At 41.8% G+C, this 23,741-nt stretch overlaps 1 protein-coding gene across 6 annotated transcripts; it reads right to left on the bottom strand.

The window, feature by feature from the left end:
* Positions 1-550: 550 nt before the first annotated feature.
* On the bottom strand, positions 551-23,514 carry emsy (EMSY transcriptional repressor, BRCA2 interacting). Of its 6 annotated transcripts, none has more exons than XM_051401218.1 (21): positions 23,262-23,514; positions 20,812-20,920; positions 20,560-20,659; positions 20,352-20,426; positions 18,966-19,141; positions 18,709-18,864; positions 15,802-15,988; positions 15,190-15,451; positions 14,855-15,095; positions 14,329-14,547; positions 13,808-13,957; positions 13,481-13,654; positions 13,242-13,378; positions 12,191-12,382; positions 8,593-8,785; positions 8,243-8,410; positions 6,925-7,080; positions 5,892-6,055; positions 3,702-4,286; positions 2,662-3,066; positions 551-1,641 (listed from the first exon to the last, which is right to left on the bottom strand). In XM_051401218.1, exons 1-21 carry the CDS (start codon positions 23,262-23,264, stop codon positions 1,459-1,461), a joined length of 4,035 nt encoding a protein of 1,344 aa, XP_051257178.1. In that variant the 5' UTR covers positions 23,265-23,514; the 3' UTR covers positions 551-1,458. The 6 variants fall into 6 exon arrangements, with proteins under 6 accessions (XP_051257178.1, XP_051257180.1, XP_051257179.1 ...); XM_051401220.1 differs by having other exon boundaries at positions 551-1,629; XM_051401219.1 differs by having other exon boundaries at positions 2,662-3,063.
* Between the last annotated feature and the right edge of the window lie 227 nt (positions 23,515-23,741).

Raw genomic sequence — 23,741 nt, 5'->3', positions numbered from 1 at the left:
GGATAATTTGAGCTTCAGCTCTGTGAAACCGACATATGTGGTCAATTACTGTCCGCAACAGCAGTGAAATATTGGCACTGAAGCTCAGTTCCAGGTCACCTAACGCTCTGAGCTGCGAAGATACGCTCACACAAAGCTTTATTGCTGCCTACAAACATCCAACATGCTGTCAGTGTTCTGCTAACAGAAGACTCAAACCGCCATTAGCACACTTCTACAATCCTCAGGTTTAACCTCAGACACGACTATCTGTCCCATCCACGCCACGAACCGAAGGTGGGCTCAGCCTGTCAACACCACAGCACTCGTTCTCCACGAAGGGAAGCGTCTAAAGTTTCAGTGTCAAAGTGCTCCTTTGTATTGTAGGAAGTTGCCTTTAGAAGGAATTTCAGTAGAATTTCTTTTACAATAACTTCCTTCTTGCACCCACTAACTTGTAGAAGTATTCACACTGCTGGATAACAGAGCAAGAAATCAGTTAAAGGTTTTTTCTGTCCGTCCTGAATGTGAGGCTACCTACTGACAAAACGGTGAAGCAACAACCGGTGCATACGTGACATGTTCTACTCAGATGATTTATTGTGCAGATTAAATTTTTTTTTTCTCTCTCAACTAGTCATCTAGTTTGAAAAGGTATAAAAGAAATGCATAGTTTAAAACATACTATGCAAAAACGCAAATGCAAACTGTGAAATTCTCACAGCAAACTTTTCAACTGCAGAATATATCTTACAAAAAGAAAAAGGTACATTTTTTTTTTTTTACATTACAATTAACAGTAACACATCCTGTATGTTGGACCTTATCCTTCCTCCAGGACTCCTTTCTGGTTCTGTTTTATGTTCCTTGCAGCAAAATAAAATCTGCTCTTAAATCCTTATGGGATTGGTGTTGGAGGTTTATAAAGTTGAGTTTCAGTCAAAGGAAAATACTCCTCATCTGGTGGTCCAACCTTCAGGTCTTTAAAAGAAGACGTCCATCATCAAGGTGGGTAATTTTATACAAATATCTGAGTGACAAACCTCTGGACAACCAGTGTTTCTGAAATGACATACAGTGGCACAAAGCCAGCAAATTCAAAATAATCAATTTCATGAAGCTTCTTTGCAACATCCTGCAGGAACATTGTTAACATACTGGAACAATTAAGTCCTGTATGTTTGGAGAGACAGCTTTCCAACTGTCTGCAGCGGCACTACAACTAATCCTTTCACCTCGCTCCCACATTTTCACACACAGCGCTCCTCACTGGCAATACAAACCATATGTGCCATTAGTTGTGGGGAGGAAAAAATACTTATTATGAACAAACTAATATTTACAGAAAATAAGAGAAAAGCATTTTTTTGCTCTTGCACAATAAAAAGCAGCCAGAGAAGTCTTTTGTCCACGGGGTCTGAGGCCAAAAACAAATCATTAGTCTGCTTGTTCAAAGCCAAATCCCATCAGTGTCTCCAGCTACGGTTGGTCGGGGGGGCTTGCTGCCGTGGCCTCGTCGTTGCTGCTGTCCACCTCCTGCTCCATGGGGCTGTCCTCCTCCAGCTGCTGGCTGGTGTAGTTGGTGATTTCCAGGAAGCCGCTGGGCTCAACCACCACGTTGGACTGGCTGGAGTCCGGCAGGATGGAGTACTGAGGAATCACCTGCATGTGTTAGTCACACGTTTCAGTCAGTTCAATTTCCAGTAACGTAATAAAATGATGACTATAATGGTTTTTTTGTATTGTAGATATTAAATAGATGTTTCTGTTGTATCATTAAATTTCTTATTCTCCTCCTGATTGTTCCAGAGGAGGCGTCTAATTGCTGGTGTTTGAGGCTGTAAGTGTGAAACCTCTGGTGAGGAATTTAGGTAGTTTCCATCATTGGGAAATCAGTTATTCGCTTTATTAACAGGAGTTAATGTTAACATCGATACCAATGAGCTGACGAGCCACTATTGTTAATCTGCAATACGAACACTAATTAATTAGTATTGATTCACGCCACCAAGTATTAAAAAAACACAGGAACTCATTTGATGAGTACTTGCAAGTTAAATATATCAAATCCTCAACCAGAAGAGACATTGAAAGGTGACTATAAAGCCAACTGAAAATATACTTTTAAATAAACTTGTCATCAAAATATCCTATTAAAGTGTGAAGTGTGGGGGTTATAAACAGTGTGTGGGGGATTTTCTCTTTGATTTTTCCATGTTGGCTAATGAAGTTGGTCAATGTTTGTAATAGCAGTGATGAATGCTTTGTTTTTAGTTGTCTAGGGTCTATGGCTAAAAATGAACTGTTTAGTTAACTGAGGACTATTTATCTAATTTTCTACTCCCAGACTCTTACAATATCATTACATTACATTATTGTAAAGGTTTTATGTTCCTGTCTGTCCATCATGTCTATCTTGTCTATATCTTCTCTCTTTTTTTGTTACACTATTTCACCAATACATATTAAAAAACTAGGAACATTTAAAGTGATGGGTTCATAAAAACATCAAAAAAGGAATACATTTACAAATTGGACTACTTTTTTGTTTTTATTTAGAAAAAATAACCCTTTTTTCCTTCATATAAGTGAATTCTGTTTTAATAAAGAGGCGAATGTGTGAGGGAGCTGCAGTCGGTCGGTACCTCCAGCTCTGTGATTGATTGCATATCCATATCTTACCTCAATGACCTCCAGATCTTCTTTGCTCCTCTGTGCTGTGAGTCCCTGCATGCAGCTGAACTGCTGGGTCTTTGTGTGGGAATGATGCATGGAGGTCCCAGAGCTGCTGATGAACTGGCCAGAGTCCAGTGTGCCTGACACGGCCTGGACCTCCAAGGCTTTCCCCAGAGGGCCGCAGTCGCTGGACGAGTCCACCACCATGGGCTCCGTGCTCGGGTCGATCTCCGCCTCCATCATGGAGATCTTCAGGATGTCTGACACCGAGGGCTTGTCTCCCGAGGGCCCGGAGCTGGACTCTGGGATCAGTTTGGCGGTGGCCTCGCCGCTGCTGAAGACCGGCGTTGTATGGTGGGAACTGCCGAAGGTGATCTTGGTGACGGTGGCGCTCTGTGTGATGATTGGCTGCTGTGGTGAAGAGATATGATGGAGCAAAGATGGAAGAAATTGAAATTAAGAGAACTGTCAACTGTCAAAGTATTTATCCTGTTCACCACAATCATTAAAGATAAAACATAAAATATGTGATAACTTTTCATGGTTTTAAAATGTTTTGGTGTCTATAAACCACGGTCCAGAGAGTCGCAGACACAATTAAAATGTACATGTGCATGACTCCAAGGCAACATATTCAGGCTGCAAAAGACAATTATTTTTATTACAGCTATAAATAATTTTTAACCTAATTATCTGACCGACTTTAAGAATAAAATCGCAGTGACACAAAAGAGAAGAGAAAACAGTCAGAGTTAATATAACTATAAATCAATTTCTGACAGATCTTTTATTGCCTTTGACAGGAAAGGGGGGGGGACCCAGCACCATCACACAAACTGGTTCTGTCAGGGGCCTCAAGACACACTTGTTAAGACTGTGACAAAAGTCAGGGCAGGAGTTTCTGGGAACTACCTCAGGGCATTTATTTTCAGTTTGCATGAAGGTGTGTCTCTATTCTGCACCGAAATCAAAAGAAACAAACGCCCCGAGTTGTTTTATTTCCTGCTCCTGGCAGCGCTACCAGTGTTGGGTGTAAACACACTCACCTGGCTGGAGGGAGTCTTCTCGGTGCTGACGGGGTGGTGCGCCTGCAGCGGCGGAGGGTGAGACATAGGTGTGTGCAGGGGCCTGTGGTGGGACGTGGGCGCTTGTTGGAGCTTCGGGAGCTGCGGCGTCACCAGGGGTTTGGTTGGTGGGCCCGGGCTTGTGACCTTTGCCCCGGTTTGTGCTGGTGCAGTCAGGGGTCTGTCTTTGGGGCTCTGGGTTAAGGCCTGGGGTTTGGGCTGAATCTGCTCTCGTAGTTTCGGGAGTTTCTTTGTCAGAGGAGGAGTGGAGGGGAAGGCAGAAGAGGAAGAGGAAGGTTGGCTGATTTGTGGTTTGCTCTGCAGTTGCGGTGGTGGCGGCGGTGGCAGCGGTGGCGGCTGGGTGGAGGCGGAGCTGTTCCGGCTCTGCTCGGCCTCTGCCTGGCTCAAGGGAGGCGGCTGCGTGCTAACGGAGTGGGTGGTTTGCTTAACGGGGTCTGAAGCCGGTTGGCTGGAGCGGTAAAACAAGCCCGTCTGGGGGTCCAAAGTGTCGCCTTCCATCTCGCCCACCTCTAACACAGTCTCAGTTTTACCATGGCTGTCAGAGGGCTGAAACACAGTCGTAAGAAGAAGCCTGACTGAGCGATGTTATCAAGAGGAGGACGACACTTTACCCATCCTCACTGAGGCAGGAAAACAACATGACATTAAAAGGTGAAACACAAGCAGTTAAAATGATCAAATATTCAAGTTTTCAGATGAAAATTAGGCCTTGGAGGAAACTGGCTGAAGTTCTTAGGAGCCAGAATGACCTGATGAGTGATAAACTAAGGATTTATTTCTTTTTAAAATGTCATTTTTAACGATTAAAACCAGAACTCTGGAGTTGATTCTACAAATCTATCCAAAAAATCTGAATGAAACATTTAAATGAACATTAATTAATGTTTATGTATTACACAAGTGTTGACCACACAGACGCTATTACAGCGTTTCTGTTTAATATTTATATCCATCTGTTAATATAATGACATTCGAAGTGTGGGACGATGGACATTACTTAACAAGTCCATTATGTAAATGTGCCAGATTCAGCTAAACAGGCTAATTTACATCTGCAGTCCCTGGCAGGTTGATGGCATAAAAGAATAAATATCAGGGCTAATGATGTGAGTCAAAACACTAAAAACACATTAATATAAAGTGTATAAATTATCTTAGAGGTCATTCCACTACGGAAGCACATTGCATTCACTGTAATTACGAGATAAGATAAAAAAAAAAGGAAACGTCTGTAAATCCTCTCTCAGTTACGGAAGCGCATTGCATGTCAGCTTTTCTGTTGCCACGGTAACGACGTCACATGGCAAAACGTAACAAAGCCGTCGTAAATAAACCACGTTTTTAAATTTACTCATAGACATATATATTGCAGCGACCCTGCAGTAATGTTCTGTTATAATGTCAAATGTTCTTTGAGTTAATGACATGTTTGGGATTGAATGAGTAGGTAGGGGGGGGTGCGAGTGTGGGGGCGAGGTGCGAGAGTGCATGTGCGTGTGTGTGAGCAAGCCTGGGGTGAGCAATAAATTCCAGCAATAAATGTTGGGTTGCTGAATAACATTTTGTCATCTTTTCAACACGTCCTGGCGGCTGCATAGAGATCAGGATCTCGCAATTACGTCAGAATGCAATGCGCTTCCTTATTCCACCCACATTTCCGCCCGAAAAACATGTAGTTTATTATTTTATTTCACAGTGACATTTCTGTGTTTCCCTGTGAAGTCCGCGGGCAGGCAATAAAAGCATAAAAGCATCGAATGTACAAGCAACAAATCACCTACAATTAGTTTCTCACTTAGCTTCAGCGGTAACCCACAGACTCCTCTCTGGAACAGCGTTCACTTAAACTTCAGTAAACTCGACTGAAGGAATAGTTCCTATGAAAACTGTATGGTGTGTGTGCGCTGTGGATTATCCAGAGTGGTTTGTGGCTGCTCACATGGTTCACATAAAAAAATGCAAGGATGTGAGCACCACAAAGAAATTTCCACCCACCTCCATTGTATTAGGAGGGGAGGCAGAAATCTCAAAACCTGTTAACATAAATCTGGATCTTTAAATACCAGAAGTGAGGAAGAAATGGGTGTTCTCTCTGTACTCTCTATTCTGATATATCAGAACATCTACAGTGCTGCTCTTTAGTTTCCTCACCACGTGGCTGACGTGCGACGCTGCAGCTGCGGAGGAGACAGCAACCGGTTTGGTTACCACGGTGACCTGGCTGATGCTGCTTTTGTACGGCTTCCCCAGCTGCTGGCTGGAGGACATGACCACGTCATCATCCTCTGAGGACACCCCCACTCTGCTGACTTTACCTGGCAGGGGAACCACAGTCATGCTGTCAGATTAGCATATTAAATACTTACAATCTCCACACACACACACACACACACACACACACACACAGTATGCGTTTTTTTCTGTAAAATAATCAAAAAGAGAACTGTGTTTCACAGTGTCATATATTTTTAGTTTGAGGTTTAGTTTCTTCCACTGAAATTCTGCCAGTCAAAACAGGAAGTGCTCAGTGGTGGTGATGTCATTCAGTGTGTATTTCAGTGGTACAAATACATTTACTCCGCGTCTAGAGTGACGTAAAAGTCACAAGGTTAGCGGTGGGAACGATACGGTGAAGTGACCTGAATGATCTGGATCAACATTCGTCACCAGGTCACGTCGGCCAAAGTGATGCTTACACATTACTTCAACACTAATTATAATCCAGTGATGTACATATTCTAAAATGAGCCATTATGCAATATATTATAATTACTTTTGGTACTTTGAATATATTTTGATACCTTTAAGGTTTTGAATGCAGTTTTTACACTATGGTAATGCTACTGCTACTTAAAGCTTCAGTTACTTGTTGAAAAATACCCTTTTCTCATATTTGCTTGCTGAAACTTTCACTATATCCTGAAAGTAGTACCGGAGAAAAATCTGGTTCCTCTGGCTCCTCATAGTTCTCCGAATGGCATTTGCAAGAATCCACCACAGCTGAATAAAAACAACCAATCAGAACCAAAACAGGTCCCAAAGCGTCCGTGTTTGATGACTTGGGAATGAGACTCAACAATCATTTTTTAGTGAGTTACCAACTGCAGCTTTAAGTAAAAGATCTGGGTACTTCTTCCACCACTGGTATACTGTATAGGGATAGCAGCAGACTGGAGAGGCGTACCTGCTGTGACGTACTCAGTGCTGGGCTCAGCCTCTGAGGTGGAGGGTCTGGGGGACTCCGGGCTGGGCTTCTTCTCCTGGGCTAGCTGGATGGGCACGGCCATCTGGCTCAGGTCGATGGTGTGCTGTCTGGGTTTGGACTCTCCCTTCTCCTTCACTGTTCAGAGGGAAAAACACTCAAATGTTCAGATCAGTCAGAAATTCTCCCTTTTAAAAGCTCATATTGACCAATTTGTTCCAATTGTTTCTAATTTGGTGTCCTTTTATTTGGTGTTAAGCTACTACTAATGAAACTCAACACTTCTCGCCTGTGTTTCACATCAAAAGTCTACCGTGAAAGGTGAGGATTACACCTTTTGACCCAGTGGAAGGTTTTTATAAAGTGAAACATCTGTGGAGGAAGTGTTGAGTTTCACTAATGCCAGCTTAACAGTGATTTAAAAAAAAAAACGTAGTAAAAGTAGAAGTAACTGTCCGTTCCCTGTCAAAGTGTCCATTCTCGTTCAGCAGATATGCAATTTATAATGATAAAGATGGCAGATTTAACACTCAAAATGATCTAAAATTACAACTGTCGCCAATACATTTTATCAGCTGTAGCTAACTAGCTAATAAAGCTAACATGCCGTGTCTGGTTACACTTGCTAAGCTATGATTGGACAGTTGCTGCTTGGGGGAGGGGTTTAGCAAACTGTAAAGTTACAACAATATTACTGTTAAAATTTGAAACTTAAAGCAGCAGAGTGTGAGATTTAAGGGACTGGTTCTCTGTGCAACTGAGGTAAAAAAAGGCAGCTATTTCCACTGTTTTTTTTTTAATTGCCCTGTACTGTTTAACATTGGGCAATATAACCATTAAGAGGTTGAGCTGCTCTGGCTTTTTGCAGTAAATCACATTTATCGTTTTAGGGACTTTACAGCCGGAAGTAGGTGAATGTCATCAGCTCTTCTGTGACGCATTTCCAATGAACAACTCTAAAATTGTTCCTGCATTCAAATATTCCGTGGGAATCTCTGTCGCTGGTACCCATCAACCCAGTTCCACAGGTTTGTAGCCCATTGAACTTAATGTGAGAGCAAAGCTTCAGGTGAAAAACTGAATTACTGTTGGCTGATTAGCTTTTTAGGTCGTTTTTCACGATCAGCAGCTTCTGAAAGGCCGTTTGACTGTAGGCTTTCAATAAAAGTTAAAATCTGCTGTGCAAGAGGAAAAGTGTGGGGGCGACAAAAGGCCTGTAGGCATGTGTACAGCTGATTCAAGTCACATCTGCCGCCCCTCTGCTTTCAGCTTATGTCTGCAGCCTGACATAAAGGCTCACCTGTTGTTTGCTGCAGCTCGAGCAGGGCTTTGATGGTGGAAGTGGCGGACTGGGATTCCCCGCCAGACACCTCCTGGTAGATAATAGTCGGGCTGGACTCCACAGACACTTCCTGCTCTGTCCAATCCTGCTCTCTGGAGGACACCACATGCACTACAGGCTGAGGTTCTGAGGAATAACGGGAACAATGTGGGACAGTTTTAAATTTCTGAAGAAAGGCCTCGTGCATTGGGTTAAACGTATAATATAACTACTATTAACTATAACTAATATTCCGATATAGGCAAAAACACACCCAGAGGCATCAAGCGGTAACAGCTGATCTTATAAAAGGGGAACGGGAAGTATACCTTGAGCACTTCCATGGGAAGCCTCGCCAGTTGAGCTGCCCGACTCGTCCTTTGTGGACCCGTCCTGGCCCGAGGTCTGACCCTGCACGATCTCTGCTGAGCGGGTCACCTGCTGCAGCGTCTCGGTGACCAGCTGCCTGGTCTGTTCGCTCACCACCGCCGTCTGGAAAACTGGCTTTGGCTTGATGAGAACCTGGAAGGACACCAAAGGAACATACGGTGTCCTGTAAAGCAGCGGTACCTAACCTTTTTAACTGGTTCCCCCCACAGCGACCTCAAGTTCCCCTCCATCAACACCAACCACGGTGCCCTTTGAACTGATTTTAAAGTGGATGTTATTTCATATTATCAATTACATAGAAGTGGATATTGTTACAATATTTATTTCATACAGGTCATAGTGATCCACGAATTGTCCATGTTTGGGCTAAGTCTCTTTTTTCCAGTAGGTTTGCATTCATACCACCTCCTGTGGGGAATGCGAATCAGTACTATCCAGTACTTTTAGGGCTTTATTCCACTTCTCCACTTGCTTGTTAACAAACTCAGGTTTTGAGACGATTCTTGTGCAATCGGCTCATCATATCTATTAAATTATTAGTTATCAACGCATGTTTTTGGAAAAACAATTCACCAGCCAAAATAATACATTTTGTGTCACATACATTGTACTTTTATGCAGTAGAGAGTCTCAGCATAGTTTGTTTTCTTACATTTACACTCCACTGTGACGGATAGCCTTCTGAGATTTACACGCCAAATGAAAAAAAATCTTCCCGCATTTGGTGCTTAAGATGTGTTAATTTCTGACCCCGATGGTTATTATGAGAATAAAAAAATAATATAAGCTTCACACCAATTTGTAATCCTACTCGTGTTAACTTTCCTCCAAAACACAAATATATGGACACAAATTAATTTCTTTAAATCAGAAACTACAGAAGTACCCCCGGGGTAATAGCTCTGGATAGGACTCGCTGCTATAAAGTAGATGGTATGATGATACTGGCTGAAGATATTATTAATACGGGTTTCTTATTTCCGTCAGCTTTGTTGTATGTTTCAGTCGATCAATTTAAACTGTTTTAATATTAGAGCTATGGGAGAAAGGTCTCGTAAACAGGGGCCATTTCCATCACTTAGACTAAACACTTAGATAAAATTAAAGGTGATTTTCAGATCGCTGTTGCAGTTTGTGGTTTGTGATGATTACTGTGGGTGTTTAAAACAGTACTACGCCTGACTCATTGACCTCAATTTCCCCATGATAACTGAAAACAGAAACTAAATTGACGCTATATTTAAACTGGAGTTTGATATCGAAACAATGACATACTTTTTGTGAATGGACATGAAGAAGTCAGCAGAATCTTGTTGCTGTAATAATTTTTTTTTTTTTCTTATGACAAGACTCAAAGCAAACAGATATTTTATCCTTTTATAGATATTTTCCTTCATCGCTCCTACTGTGCAAGGTATTCAAGCAAGCAGAAATCACCTTGAAATAATTACCATGATGGAATTTACCTTCACAGAATATAATCTGACACCTGTGCATTAAATTCAAATTCCCCAAGAAGATTGGTGAAGCTCTGGGCAGTCTGTTATCACTTTAGTTACCACTTGTGTGCATTTCACTCAAAACACTTTCATATCCCACATTAGGACTTCTTGGTAATTGTCAGAAATAAATTATTTTCTTCAGAACCAATTCTGTTGTGTTAAGCAAACATGAAAAGAAATCCCCTGAAACTGAAAAGCACCTACATTAGTTGCTGGTTTCGTCAAATAGGACCCATTATACGCCAGCTTCCGATAATGGGGCTGCGCTGGGCACCGTTGAGAGATTATTCACGGAGGTCATATCTTGTTTTGCTAAGCCAAAGATACATTTCCACCTCCAGCTGACAGTTAAGATATTTTCTACTCTATTTGATTGAATATAAATAAAAAAATCAAACCAAATAGACCAGATTAATGGAGGATCTTTCTCATGTGACCACAGAGGGATCAGCCCAAATGTCCATTCTCATTCTGCTGTTTTTTAAAGTATCAAAGCCAGCAGAGTGATTAAAACTGGACCCACCGAGAGGTTGCACGGAAACGTATCACCTGACTGTGCAGTTCCCCTTAACTCTTTTTTAACCTCTTTCAGCTCATTAGTTTGGTTTTAAACCCTTGGTTCAGGTCTCATCAGCGGGGTCGGATCTACAGGAGCAGCTGCAGCCCCTAAAGAAATGCCTTTTCCACCCCGGATGCCCCCGCAGTTTGGTGTCAAAAAGCTGTCAAATTTCACACATGAATTTCAAAGAATTATATGTTAGAAAACCAAAGTTGACAAATATAATTTGATCTGATGTTGCCATATTTTAGTGCTAGGCTTAAGTTAAATGACAAAAGACACATAGTTGGGAAAATGTCTGAGGGTTTGGGAAATTTAGATTTCTATTCAATGTGCCACAATAATGTGATACACTGAGTTAAAATATCCTCATTAGGGAGCTTTTCCGAGCAAATACTGATATATGTGGAAAAACCCAACAGACAAACAGGCACACATGGGACGCTGCCCTTTCTGTCCCCTCGTATTCCATCGTCCTTTTGTTGAATTGAGGTGAGAGACGAGTGAGAGTTTCAGTTTCAGTCGAAACTCCACGGTGGCAGAGAAACCCCACCACCAGCTAGTTTTGGCCATGTTATCTGCAGTGCGACAGAGACACACCAGCGCTCAAGTATAAATGCTCTGATAGACCCCGCTGTGCACAACCTCCCCAGCACCAAACGGCAGATACACAAAGTTAGCAACGAGCTGAACACAGTGGAGCATTTATCAAACGAATGAGCCAGATATTTCTTTCTAAGGTTTCTTTATAAAAAGGTGCTAATATGTTAACGTTGTGTCTCCAGCTTGCTCTGCTGCCCGCACGTGGCCCAACAAACCCAATGAACGCAGGTTTTTATATTTTGGGTCAGAAACACGATCCCTGTTGCAGGAGACAAACACTGTAGCCTGCAGCTGTTTGACCCAGAATAGGTCACTCTCAGTCTGCCCAGCTCACTGATAACATTTAAGACTCATTTCTCTCCCTGAATGTGGGAAGTAAATGAAGGAAGAGGACAAGTCAGTGTTAAAGCCCTGGTATACATTTATCAGGCGAGAGTATTGGGGTTTTTTTTTTCTCCTCGGTTTGAACTGATGCATGTTTGTTTTAATTACAAGATCGAACTTCTCCAGAAAGCATCCAGTGTAGGGGTCATCAGATTAGTGACTGAATGAAACTCAGTGGAGAGAAGAAGTCTCCTTCTCGAGAAGACTAAAATTGTTCTCATTTTCAGAGAAAGAAACTTTTGTCTTATTTGTCATTTTTTCCCTGCAATTAAAAAAGGGCTCTTTTGTAATGACCTACACACCGTTGTGGTACTTGATGTCAGTCAGCAGGTCATGAGAACATCCACTTGATGTTTGTGATCAACCACGTGATAACCTCACTGGCCTGTGGCTAACCAGTTAATGTTAACAGCAGTTTAATTTCAAGCCTTAAAGCCACTCTGTCTGCCTGGAAAAAGGACTCTAGAAGTAAGAAAGTGCATGTCTCACCTGTGTCTTGCCCTGCTGGCCGTAGACGATCTTGGTTGGGATGATCTTGGTGGCGGTGGACTGGGATCCAGAGCTCATGCCTTTGGGTTGGGTGACGATCATCTTGGTGATGGGTCTGGAGGCCGTGATGATCGCTGGTTTGGTCCCCTGAACAGCCTGCAGGCCCTTCTCACCCTGAGGTAGACACAGAGTCTGGTATGACCATCACAGTTCATATTAAATTCAAACCAAAGTTTCATCACACAAGGCAACAAAATACATGAAAACAGGACATTGGAAACAAAGGCAAAATGCAGAACTGTTCTCAAACATTTCAAGACATGAAAAACCTAATTTAAAGCAGAAGTTCTACATCTTGATAGAGCCAGGCTAGTTGTTTCCAGTCTTTGTGCTAGGCTAAGCTAACCCTGATGCTGGCTATAGCTTTATATTTAAGAAACAGCTGTAAGAGTGGAATCAATATAAACATCTAACTCTGCAACAGAAAGCAAATAAGCTACCAAACATTCATACAATCAGAATAATTTTGAAGATTACTACATTTATTTACAGCCTTTAATCTACTATAGTATGGGCCCGATCACGGTATTATGTTATACCCTAATAGCCGCCACTGTCTGTCCGTGGGAAGAATGTACACACCAGAGTCTGATCATTAAAAGCTGTCTTTTTGCTGTCCACTTTTAATGTGAAATTACTTTTCTCTGACTCTTATTTCTCCAACTGTCTCTCATCTGCCCAGTGTAACACAGGCTGTGTATGTACTTCTATAGATACCGTCCAAGTCTAAATCTACGTTACTTTCTCCGTTTATCATTAGATCTGTAATGTTCCCAGAGCCCATGGTGGTGTTATCTTTGGGCCAACAGTCCAAGAGTAAGAAAACTAGAAAAAAATCCCCTCATTTTCTCTCCATACATACGCTACAAAATAAATATATGTCAAAGCTCACAGACAAACTCTCTCCACTATCTTTGGAGCGATTACTGATAATCAATGAATCATCTCAACCACAGTGTTTTAAAAAATCGTAGAGTGGTGTTTGACTGACCCCAGCGTTTAAAAGTGTGGTGACGACATTCTTGCCAGGCAGTCCTTGGATGGTCGCTCCCTTTCCAGTGGTTTTCTGAACCACGATGACATTCGGCTTGGAGGTCATGGGGATGGTGGTGATCTTAGTCGTCGTGCCTGTAGCAGGGGGAAGAGAATATCTGATCTTAACAAAACTGCACAGATGATGTTAAAATCGCAGTATTAAATAGACCCAGTCCGGGTGGGTCGCTGACTCACCAGAGACGATGTTGCTGCTGATGATCTTCCCACCCAGAGTGGCCAGAGACTTTGGCACCACTGTGATGATGCTGCCGCTGGTGGTCTTGACGTAAGTGGTCCCACCACTGGAGGCGGATATTCTGGCGCCGATGCTGGGGCTAACAGTGGGTCTCGTGTAGGTGGTCTGGGTAGCTGCGTACAAAAAACATAGTGTTACTATCTAATAACTGTGCCTGGGTATCAAACTGTATTTACTTTTAGCCATGTGTGCTATTCTATTATAATTTACTGGATTTGATTTGGTTTAATAGGACGTAAGCTGCCATGATGGTTAGATGGACTCACCTGTGGGCTGAGTGACCAGTTTGGTGGTCATTATGGCGCCGTTGCTACTGACAACCATGATGGGGGACGAGCTGCTGCTGGACAAAGCCACTGATGAAGGCTTGGGCAGGATTTTGCTTGGCTGAACCTGCTGAGTGATTATTTTAACCCCTGTGGAGGAAAGAAATAAATAATTACATGATTTTATTATTTTTCTGCAAGAACGGCCATGTTGTGTATGTTTTAAAAGGCTGCTGCACTGAGGGTCCCTTGTGGTCCATGTAATGTTTAAGATTAATATTTGAACAAGAAAGATGGAAAAATAAACGTTTTATCTGCTTACTTATCAGCATATATCACAAATTACTTATGTTTGGTTTTATTATTTTTAAATAAAACAGAACATCCAGAAAATTGTATATAATAATAATAATAAAGGATAATGAAAGAAAGAGCAGAAGAAATAAAGAATGGGATAAAGATAAATGTAATAAGGAAAGAAAAAGACAAATAAAGCGCTCTAGAGAGGCAGAGAGGCTTACCGGACTCTTGTTTGATCTGGATGGTGGGTTTTGAGCCAGGTGAGCTGGTGGTGGTCTGGGTCTGGCTGACACTAGAAGATCCTAAAGATGAGCCCTGCTGCAGCTGTTTGGGTGACTGCTGTTTGGGGAACTGGGCCAAGATCTGAGCAGGAGACCCCACCAGGGTCTTAGGTGAAGGAAGTCTGGCCGAAGCCACCTTCACGCCAGCTGAAGCGGCGCCTGCAACAGTGAGAAGTGACGGTGAGACTTTAATGGTGACCAAACAGCTCTCCCTCATGTCTACTGTCGTACTAACACAGATAGCTGCTAACATTTGAACAGGAATTCAGTGATACAAAAAGTCAAAAGCGACGTAAAACAGTATCATTAAGATTATTTTACATGCGGTTGTGTCTGGATATTACTTTTGCTAACACTGTATGTAGTCATGCATATAATCGGTCCTCTGCTGTAGAGCTGAAACAACAATAAGTATATAAAATGTCAGTAAAGACAACATCTATGTTAGTGCAGAGGAAGGACTTACATGTTGAGACAGTTGACATGACCACTGAAGGAGTCGAGGAGACCACCGTGGTCACTGCGACGGTGTTGGCGTTGGAGGAGGGGCTGGAGCTGGCCGGGAAGACCACCGTCTGTTTCTGGGTTTGCGCGTTCAGCATGGAGGCGGAGCCCAGCTTCGACAGCGCGGCATTGTTGTGAGTGTGGGACTTGGACAGGATGTTGGGCACAAAGTTGGAGCTGGGAGAAGTTGTCACGATGATCACCTGAATGGAGAGGAAGCATTTTAAACCTCAAGTGTTGTGAAGAGAGATGTGTTAAGGAAGAATAGTGAGGAGCACGTGAATATGTGCCACTCACCTTCTGTGTGGTGGTGTTGGTGGTCTGGATCGTGGGCTTGGTGAAGGTAATCTTGACGGGGGACAGGTGGGGCGGCAGCGAGTTGGCGATGCTCTGCATGATGTTGCTCATCTTGGGGCTGCCGCTCACCGGCACCGTGATGTTCTTGGATACCTGCGGGGACACCTTGGTGACCTCTTTTAGCATCACCGGCGACGAGCTGGACGAGTTGGTCCGCCTCCGCTTGCGAGGCTTCTCGTCCTCATCGGAACAGCTCACACCTGTTAGGGAAACGGAGGACGGAAATTCAGGATATCGCAGGAGTGATAATTTACTTGATTAAAGGGAATATTTTCAGATTGTTAAAGTATTAAACTCCTAAATTCTAGTAGCTCATATTCAGTTGCAATAGCTGGTTTCAACCAGTAGAGGGAGTTCGCTATGCATATTTACAGCAACATATGTAGAATTCAAATTACAATATCAATAACTGGACCTGAATCAATTAACAACACTACTAAATACAATATACACAGGTTTTCAGCTGTACCCAAAGTGGTTTGGGGGCTTTAACCAGCTTTGTATCATTACAATGTGTGTAGTATGTGCAAATAAACAACGTTTAACTTCCCTCCATGTTGCCTGAACCCAGAGATGCTGCTGTTTAGCCTCTCTCGATCTGTCCGTGGCTCTAGGGTTGTTGGTCGAACTACCGATGGTACTTCCGAAATTTTTGCATGCCCGCCTACACGAACAGTCGGATCGAGAGAGGCAAAAGTCCGCCACGAAACGACTTTTGCCGGCAAAAGAGTTGGGAGATCTGGTTGCGGGTAACATGGGAGGGAAGGTAAACATTGTTCATTTACATACACTACTCACATTGTAATGATACCAAACTTGTCAAAAATCTGCAAAGTTTAACTGACTAATTCTTCTTTGGTCTATAAAACATCAGAAAATAGTAAAAGTGAATATAATATAGTTCTATGAATCAGGTAATCTCAATAATCTTAACTGTAAAACTGGTGTTCAAACTACAACGAATTACATCTTCAGTGTTAATAATGTGCAGACACACTCCCATCTTTCTATTTCTCATTCCCTGTCGCACTCTGCTCATACCAGCTGTTTAACATGCACTCATCGACAGCAGATGCTTGTTGGAATTGTCAAATTTAATCCGACAGCTCTTAAGAGATGCTATGTTTAGGAACTTTAAATCCCAGCCGGTGCGGCCCCTCAGATCCTCTGCCACGAGTCTGCTGGTAGTTCCAAAGTGCAGCACTAAAACCTCTGGTGAGACGGCTTTTAGCTTTTATGCTCCGAGCCGCTGGAACAACCTGCCGCGGGATCTGAGAACGTCTGGAAGTGTTGAAACCTTTAAATGTAAACTTAAAACCTACCTCTTCAGTCTGGCTTATAACTGAGAGTGGTTTATAGACATTACGTACTGTATTCACTTATTTTAAACGTATTATGCTGTAATTTATCTTATCGGTTACTTTATTTCCTTTTTTAACCATCTTACTGACTTTAATCGTTTTTTGTACTTTTCTCTAGCTTTTATTAAATGTCATTTTATTGTATTTTATCTTTGTTTTGTTTTATTAAAACTTATTTCATTTATTTATTTCTGAGTCCTTTGTCCTGTGGAAAGGATAAGCCATCATGCACTGTAAAAAGGAATTGTTTCCATCATGGCTTTAGTTCTTGTTCCAGACACAAGAATGGTGTTAAAATCACTTATAATTAAGTAAACAAGCCTTGTAGTGCCCCCTTCAGGCTGATCTGTGCATTTTCTAAATTAAAAGCTAAATTTAAACCCTCTGAGAACAAATCATTCATTGAGGATATATGTAATATGAATATTACAATATGAACGTCATACTTTTGACGAGTCGGAGTAACTTTCCATTCCAAGGCAAAAGACTGCATTCCTAAACTTCTGCTATATTATGTGTGAATTAAAGTGATGCTATGAATAACTCGACTCTTATATAACGTTATTCACATGAGTATTCTTGGAAAACAGACATTTTTAAAACCAAAAACGATGAAGAAAACTCACTGCAATCAAAAATGGAGGTTTTAACAGTGTGTTTTTGTGCACGGTACATTACTGTGTTGTTGTGTACAGTGTAAAGTTTGAGAGTTGTATTTTTATGAATGTCTTATGGTGACAATTAAGTTTTCTAATTCATATTCTTGAAGAGCAACACAACACCCCCGTTTTAGCTCTCCATGCTGCCACCAGCTGATGTCTGTTTTCATACAGTATGTGTTGATATCGACCAGATTTTCTTTGGGCTAGAGGACAGGACTACCTGACTGCTTGCAATGAACATTACTGACCTTTGAAGAAGAATAGGGGCATAGTAACTATTACAGTGTCAGTAGACACAAACAGGAAACAAGAAAAAAAGAGATAATATGCCACAAAGGTCCCTGTTTGGAAACAAACCAGGGATGTTGCCCTTCTGTGGTATTTAACAACTAGGCCAGACGCCCCCACCATGAACACCATTAATTATCAAATTACTCTTCTAGTTTCTGTACCAAACTAAATAACAGTGTGTCAAAGGAATCGTTTGACATTTTGGGAAACACGCTTATTAACTCGCTTGCAAAGAAGACTTCCCCCGAGACTTCACATAATGTTGCTTTCACACAGCAGGTTTTTTAATTTATTTTATATATCTCGATTTGATTTTGAGAATAAATTTAGCCGCATTACCATTCCACTTGGCAATATCTTCAATATTCACACTGAAAGAACTAATCAAAAGGTTGAATGTCAGACAACTCATTCTACTGTAGTGTTGGGTTGTAACATGCCGGGATTCACTCACATGGATCCTCACTCACTGAACGTACTACACACAGTGAACATGTCGTGAGCTCTGAGTGATACTCAGTCACTCAAGTACACTCCTCTCCCTCTCCTTCATGTCTTGAAGTAGTATCAAATAACTGATTTAATAATGAGCAGTATGCAATATGAAAAAAGTAGTGGCTGAGATCTCAGATCCTTTCACTGTGAGAGAACGGTGCAGTAACTCATTCAGTGAACGTATATCAGACTCAGATCCTCTCATAGACTGAACTCTCAACTGTGTAGGGAAACTATATCTGCTGTGCATAATAGGGTAGGACTTGAGCTTTCAGTTTGCATACTACATTCTCAACTCACTGGCTTATCCTTCACAGCTGAGTTTCAGTTCAAAGTGGGACTACGCAGTCGGAGCTCATGAAGAAATCTTTTGAATCAAAAATTCCTAGTGCCTCAGTAAAAGAACTACCGTGCCCGTCACTATTCCTCTGATAATACTTCCGTAATTGACAGTAAACCCCCCCCCATTTTGCTTTTACTCATACACAAATAACCTGACGAAGCATTTATCTCCAGCATGTAATTCAACTTATACTTTGTCTGTTTTATTTACCTTTCTATATCTGGCATCTGGTTTTAGTTAAGCGTTCCCTACATTCCTTCTATCAACCGTAAATGGGCAAGATTGATTGGATGTTGCTGACACTCACTTTTTACGTAGACGGTGCTCCCGCTGGGCAGCACCACCACGTTGGAGGAAGGACTGGGTGGTCGTGGTGATTTCACAGTTGCCCCTATGGTGCCGCTGGTGGCTGTGGCGCTGGTGGAGGTGCAGGTGGTGCTCGTGTAGGAGTAACATACAACCACTGCAGGGAGGAAATTAATGTGTGTCATTCACTGTCTGTTATATAATATAAATATCTGTTTCAATACGCTCTTAGTTGGATGTTAAGTGACGCTGTCCCACCTTCTTTGTTTCCGGTTTCAGCTGGCAACAGAAGGGAGGCATTCTGATTGGCTGTGGCACTGGCCACAGCATTAGCAGTCACAGTAAAGGCTGTTTGAGGGACCAGCCTCGGCATCAAAGGAACAAGCCGGCGTCCTTCAATGGACCATTCAGACGAGCTGTTAGGACCTGACATGCTGAAAAAGATAAAAACGTTCAGTACAAAGACATTTATATCTACAATTCCAGTTATGAGTCTATGGGAAACAATCTCACACTTGGTAAAGTAGACCTAGCCTACCTAGTTTGAAGGACAGATAGAGATACAAATTTACAATAACAAACACAGATATTTTACTCGACAGTTTTTTCTTGTCTGTGTTGGTGAATTCAGGATTTATTTCAACCAAACCAACACTGACGCTTGTTGGAACAGATGGTTTTGGGGAGTTTTATTTCGTTTCAGTCCAGTTTTAAGTGTGTTGTTACGATTACCTGCTAGGTAAAATGGCTGGTTTTGTCAATGACTGGCCACAGTGCCCGTTGTTTTGGTCTGAGATGCTGTGCTCCAGCGCAACATCTAGTGGCAGGTGACTTTTGTATAGAAAACCTTTAACACTACTGCCAGAGCATATGAGGCCATGATTGGGGAAATTATAATTAACTGTGTCCCTCCTGCCTTCCATTCATTTCCATACACTCTGAAAATCAGCACTCACTCACATTGACTAGGTTTACATGCACAAAATATTCCCGTTTTTACCCTTCTTCAGAGAAAAACTATATTCCTACTAAGCTGTATACATGGCAATTGAAAATGAATATTCCAGTAATCAAAAGATGATTTTTCCACCGGTGGCAAACACAGCCTCCCTCCTTCATTCATTAAACCACCTTCTCAAAAAAGGTTGGAGCTGCAACACTTGCACACATCCAGAAACCTATAAGTCATTCATAATGTTTAAAAGTTGCTGTGTTTCTCCTTCTGTCTAGAAATGTGGGCTTTTCTTTTGTGCATTCATCTCTCCTCAAGCCGTGCAAACCGTTGGCTAGTTGGTTTGTTAACAAACACAAAGCTGACTGTAAACAGGCAGGCTGTGTGTCGCAAACTGCGGTAAAAAACCCCAACTGAGACGCATATGCCAAATGATCTGTATCCAGGACCAAAGAATGTTCCTAAAACCTGAATAATATTGGCATATCCCACATCTTAATCGGAAAATGCCTCATTCGGAATAAGGCCTAGTTAGGAATATCCACATTTTATTTACTTGTTGTTGCTGAAATGAACATGCTGGGAAATGGACACATAATTCCTTTGCTTATTCCATTTGTTTCTCCTCATACAGTAAGGTGCTGCACATGCCGAATGACACTCCTACAGGCTCTGGACAGTTATATACTTACTGATATGCGATGGTGGTGAGGCGTTCATCGTTGACCGCCCTGCGTACTTCTGCACGGTGGCGCTCTGTTGAGATACTGGGAGGACGGGGAAGGGGGGGGGTGAACAAAAGGGCACAGCACATGTTATATAAAGAAAAGTTTGTGCGCAACAATTGGAGAAATTGTTTCTCTCAATCATAATGTTTTAGAATATGTGGGAAATAATTACCCAAGGATTTTAGTGAGTTCTCCCAGCAGATCCTTCTTGTCCTTTGTCAGGTCTCCTTGGGCTCGCAGGGCACTGATAACCCCGGCATAAGCCTCCAGCTCTGGGAAACAGAAGCACGCATGTTTATGGCCGACCTTTTTCAATCTGATAAACTCAAATAGAAACTTTTTTGGCTGATTAAGAGTCTTTTTTCCAGCTGAGTTTCATAAAATGCTGTATACATTAATGGGCCTATGTTTTGCACTACCTTACCCAGTTTACGGAGAATTCTTTTGCACTCATCCCTGCCCAGGTCGAGGATGGTGGGCCATACCACCGGCATGGTCCCAGCCAGCACCGGTTTCTCCAGCTGAATCATGGGCTGGGTGGAGAGTAAACAATAATGCAAGTTTAATATTAACATTTAAGCATAAACCACACTGCTGCCTGCTGATGTGCTCCCAGGTGCTGCTCTGTGTGTTTTAAGAGCTTCACAGACAACATCATTAATTCTGATCATTTAAAGTAAGATGAGGTCCAAAGTATGAAAGCAAAGTTTCCGAAGTGGACATTTATCAAATGCTCCTGCTTTGTTTGTTAATAAAGTTGTTGTGCTGATGTCCAAAAGATAATTAGGTAATGATATATTAAAGTTACATCAATATACATAAGAAATTTAAACTAATTAATCACTTCTGAGCTATAGACTTCACCAGAACAGTCTGACTGACGAGATAATTATCTATCATACTGCATGATGAGTGGAATAAAACCCAGTGTGGGTTCCTTCACAAATTTAAATTAAGTGTACTCAAGTTGAACTGAATGAAATATTCCCTATAAAGAAGCTTCTCTCTCAGACGAACTGCTGTGAGTAATTACTGCGCTAATTAGCAGCACTCATGCATTCATGCAGCTTTTGTGCAAAACACAGATAAAGAGACATAAAGGTACCTTGTTGAGATGTTGTGGGTGGGAAGTGAAAAGCGAATGAATGTTGTGGCACTGATGTTAGATCATTTTTATTATTGCATACGACTGCAGGGATAATTATTGTTCATTTTTGAGGAACAGGTCAGCTTCAGTAACAACAACATGCACGTTTATGATTAACACTGCCTTTAAATTAAATGATGTAAATGAACTCTGTCTCTGTTTGTTTATTGGAGAAAAAGTCCAGATGAGCTCTTTAAACATTTATATTATAAAAAGGATTTCTTTTTTAAAGTTCTCTTCTGAATAAGAAATGAAATTGTAAATAGGAGCTCATAAAGATACCCTGAAGGCATCAATTGTACCTTCCCATGAAGTAAACAAACCAACGCTTGGCCACAACAACCGGGATGTAGTTAAAGGAAAGAAATAACAATTGCACTATATTCCACGCCAACAACAAATCCCCTGAAACAACCAAAACCAACAATGTGTTAGTCCATCTATTGAAAACTTCTGACTTCTCTACAATGGCTGTATACTCTGTCCCAACACGGTCAATTCTTTAAAATACAATAATAATCACAAAAAAAAAGAGGTAATTTTTACTAAAACAGATGGTCACTGTAGTGTTTTTCAAGTAAGACTGACTGAAAGTAATCTACAGTGGCCTGCTGATGTGTTTTAATGGTTTTTTTTAGACAACAAGGGAGCACTCTGGCTTAGAGGGAGAAGCTATAACCGACTTAAGTTACACAGACAATACATGTCAGTGGGATCAATCCAGTGTTGGTTTTGGACTTTACATGGAATTTGTATAATAAGAACAACACAGTATGTCACTAGACGTATACGTTAAATGATGATGATGCCGCCAAACTTCATTCACAAAATCCAGCAATTTAATATTCGCTTGTTGTTGGCCAGGTCTGCAGGGTTCCCACTCTTATTAAATAATAAATAAGATTCCAGGACCTTTTTCCAGGAGTTTTTTTGTGACAATACAGGACAGCACTTGCTTATAAACAGTCACATAAGCAGCATTTTTTGGGGCAAATTGACTACATTAATTTGGCCACAGCCCATGAGTAGTAGGTAGATTTACTTTCATTACACACACAGTTAATATAGATATAGACTCAATGCTTAAAGTCAGTTCTTATTTGCATCAGGGGTAAAAAAAAAAAATACAAAACTTTCCAGGACACCAGATTATTTACATTTATTTGGCCATTTTAATCCATTTAAAACTAGTCTCTACATGTCCAGTTTTTCTGTATCTGCTGGGTTATATACAGAATATAATCCACCAGACTCCTGTGTGTCTCTAACTGTTTACATCGACCAGTACCGCCCACCACTGGGCATCTGAGTAACTACAAACACTGTGGGCGTACAAGGCCAACCACACACAAAAGTGGACTTTTCATTTGATTCAAATGCTGAGTAAAGAACAGTTTATACGCCGAATGTAAGAGAAGGCTTTAATGATTGCAAACCAGTGCGTTTAACCTACCAGCTTCCGACATTTGAGCACAAACAAACAACAACAACAACAACACCCTGTTTTTCTGGGTCAAATTCTGTGGACACACGGAGCGAGCTGCGTCTACGCACCAAAAGCGTTCACTCTCATCACGACAAAACGCACAAAAACGTTAAAATACACCCGGTAAAACGTTCAGAGCCACGGGCAAGGGGGCAGGGGACAAGGCAGGGGAGGGGGGGTGCACCTTCAACACAACAACATTAAGTTACATTGCGGTTCAACGCGCAGTGAAAGCTCTTACCATCCGTTAGCAGGGCAACTTCAGGGCCTTGGTGTACTCCGAGATGCAAACAAACATGGCTGGTAATAACACATTTAGCTCATCTACCGCATTGTGTAGGTGTTGTCCGATAAATCGCAGCAAAGAAAACAAAAGCTGAGCTCCTAAACCAAGCCCAATACCCCCCCCCCCCTAAGAGATGTACGGGTGTTTATGTTTGCTGCTAACTTAGCTTTCGGCTGGCCTTTTGGGTGTATATGTGGTGTTTCTTCTTTGTGTGGTGTTTGAGGGTTCTTCTTCTTCTGGGCAAGGCGCAGTGCTGCCCCCTACAGGTGGATAACAACAGGACAGATAATAAAATACACTTAAGATGATAATAAAATAGAAATAGGTAAACACTGGGGGGGGGGGCTCTGGAGAGATGGATTTATGGCAGCTATAGGAGCTGATTTTCAGAATCAGAATTAGGTTTATTGCCAAGTAAGTTGTCTTGGTGAATTG

Source organism: Dicentrarchus labrax, unplaced genomic scaffold, assembly GCF_905237075.1.
Source record: "Dicentrarchus labrax unplaced genomic scaffold, dlabrax2021, whole genome shotgun sequence".
Taxonomy (NCBI): Eukaryota; Metazoa; Chordata; class Actinopteri; family Moronidae; genus Dicentrarchus; species Dicentrarchus labrax.
The sequence above is the reverse complement of the archived record's forward strand: the minus strand, read 5'-3'. Positions and strand labels throughout refer to the sequence as shown.

What these genes read in the sequence shown, in the direction of transcription:
- emsy (XM_051401218.1), bottom strand. An exon ending in CACTGAGTACGTCACAGCAG is followed by an intron (nt 6,056 to 6,924) that starts GTACGCCTCTCC and finishes TTCCCCTGCCAG; the next exon opens with GTAAAGTCAGCAGAGTGGGG. An exon ending in AGAAGACTCCCTCCAGCCAG is followed by an intron (nt 3,067 to 3,701) that starts GTGAGTGTGTTT and finishes TCTTCACCACAG; the next exon opens with CAGCCAATCATCACACAGAG.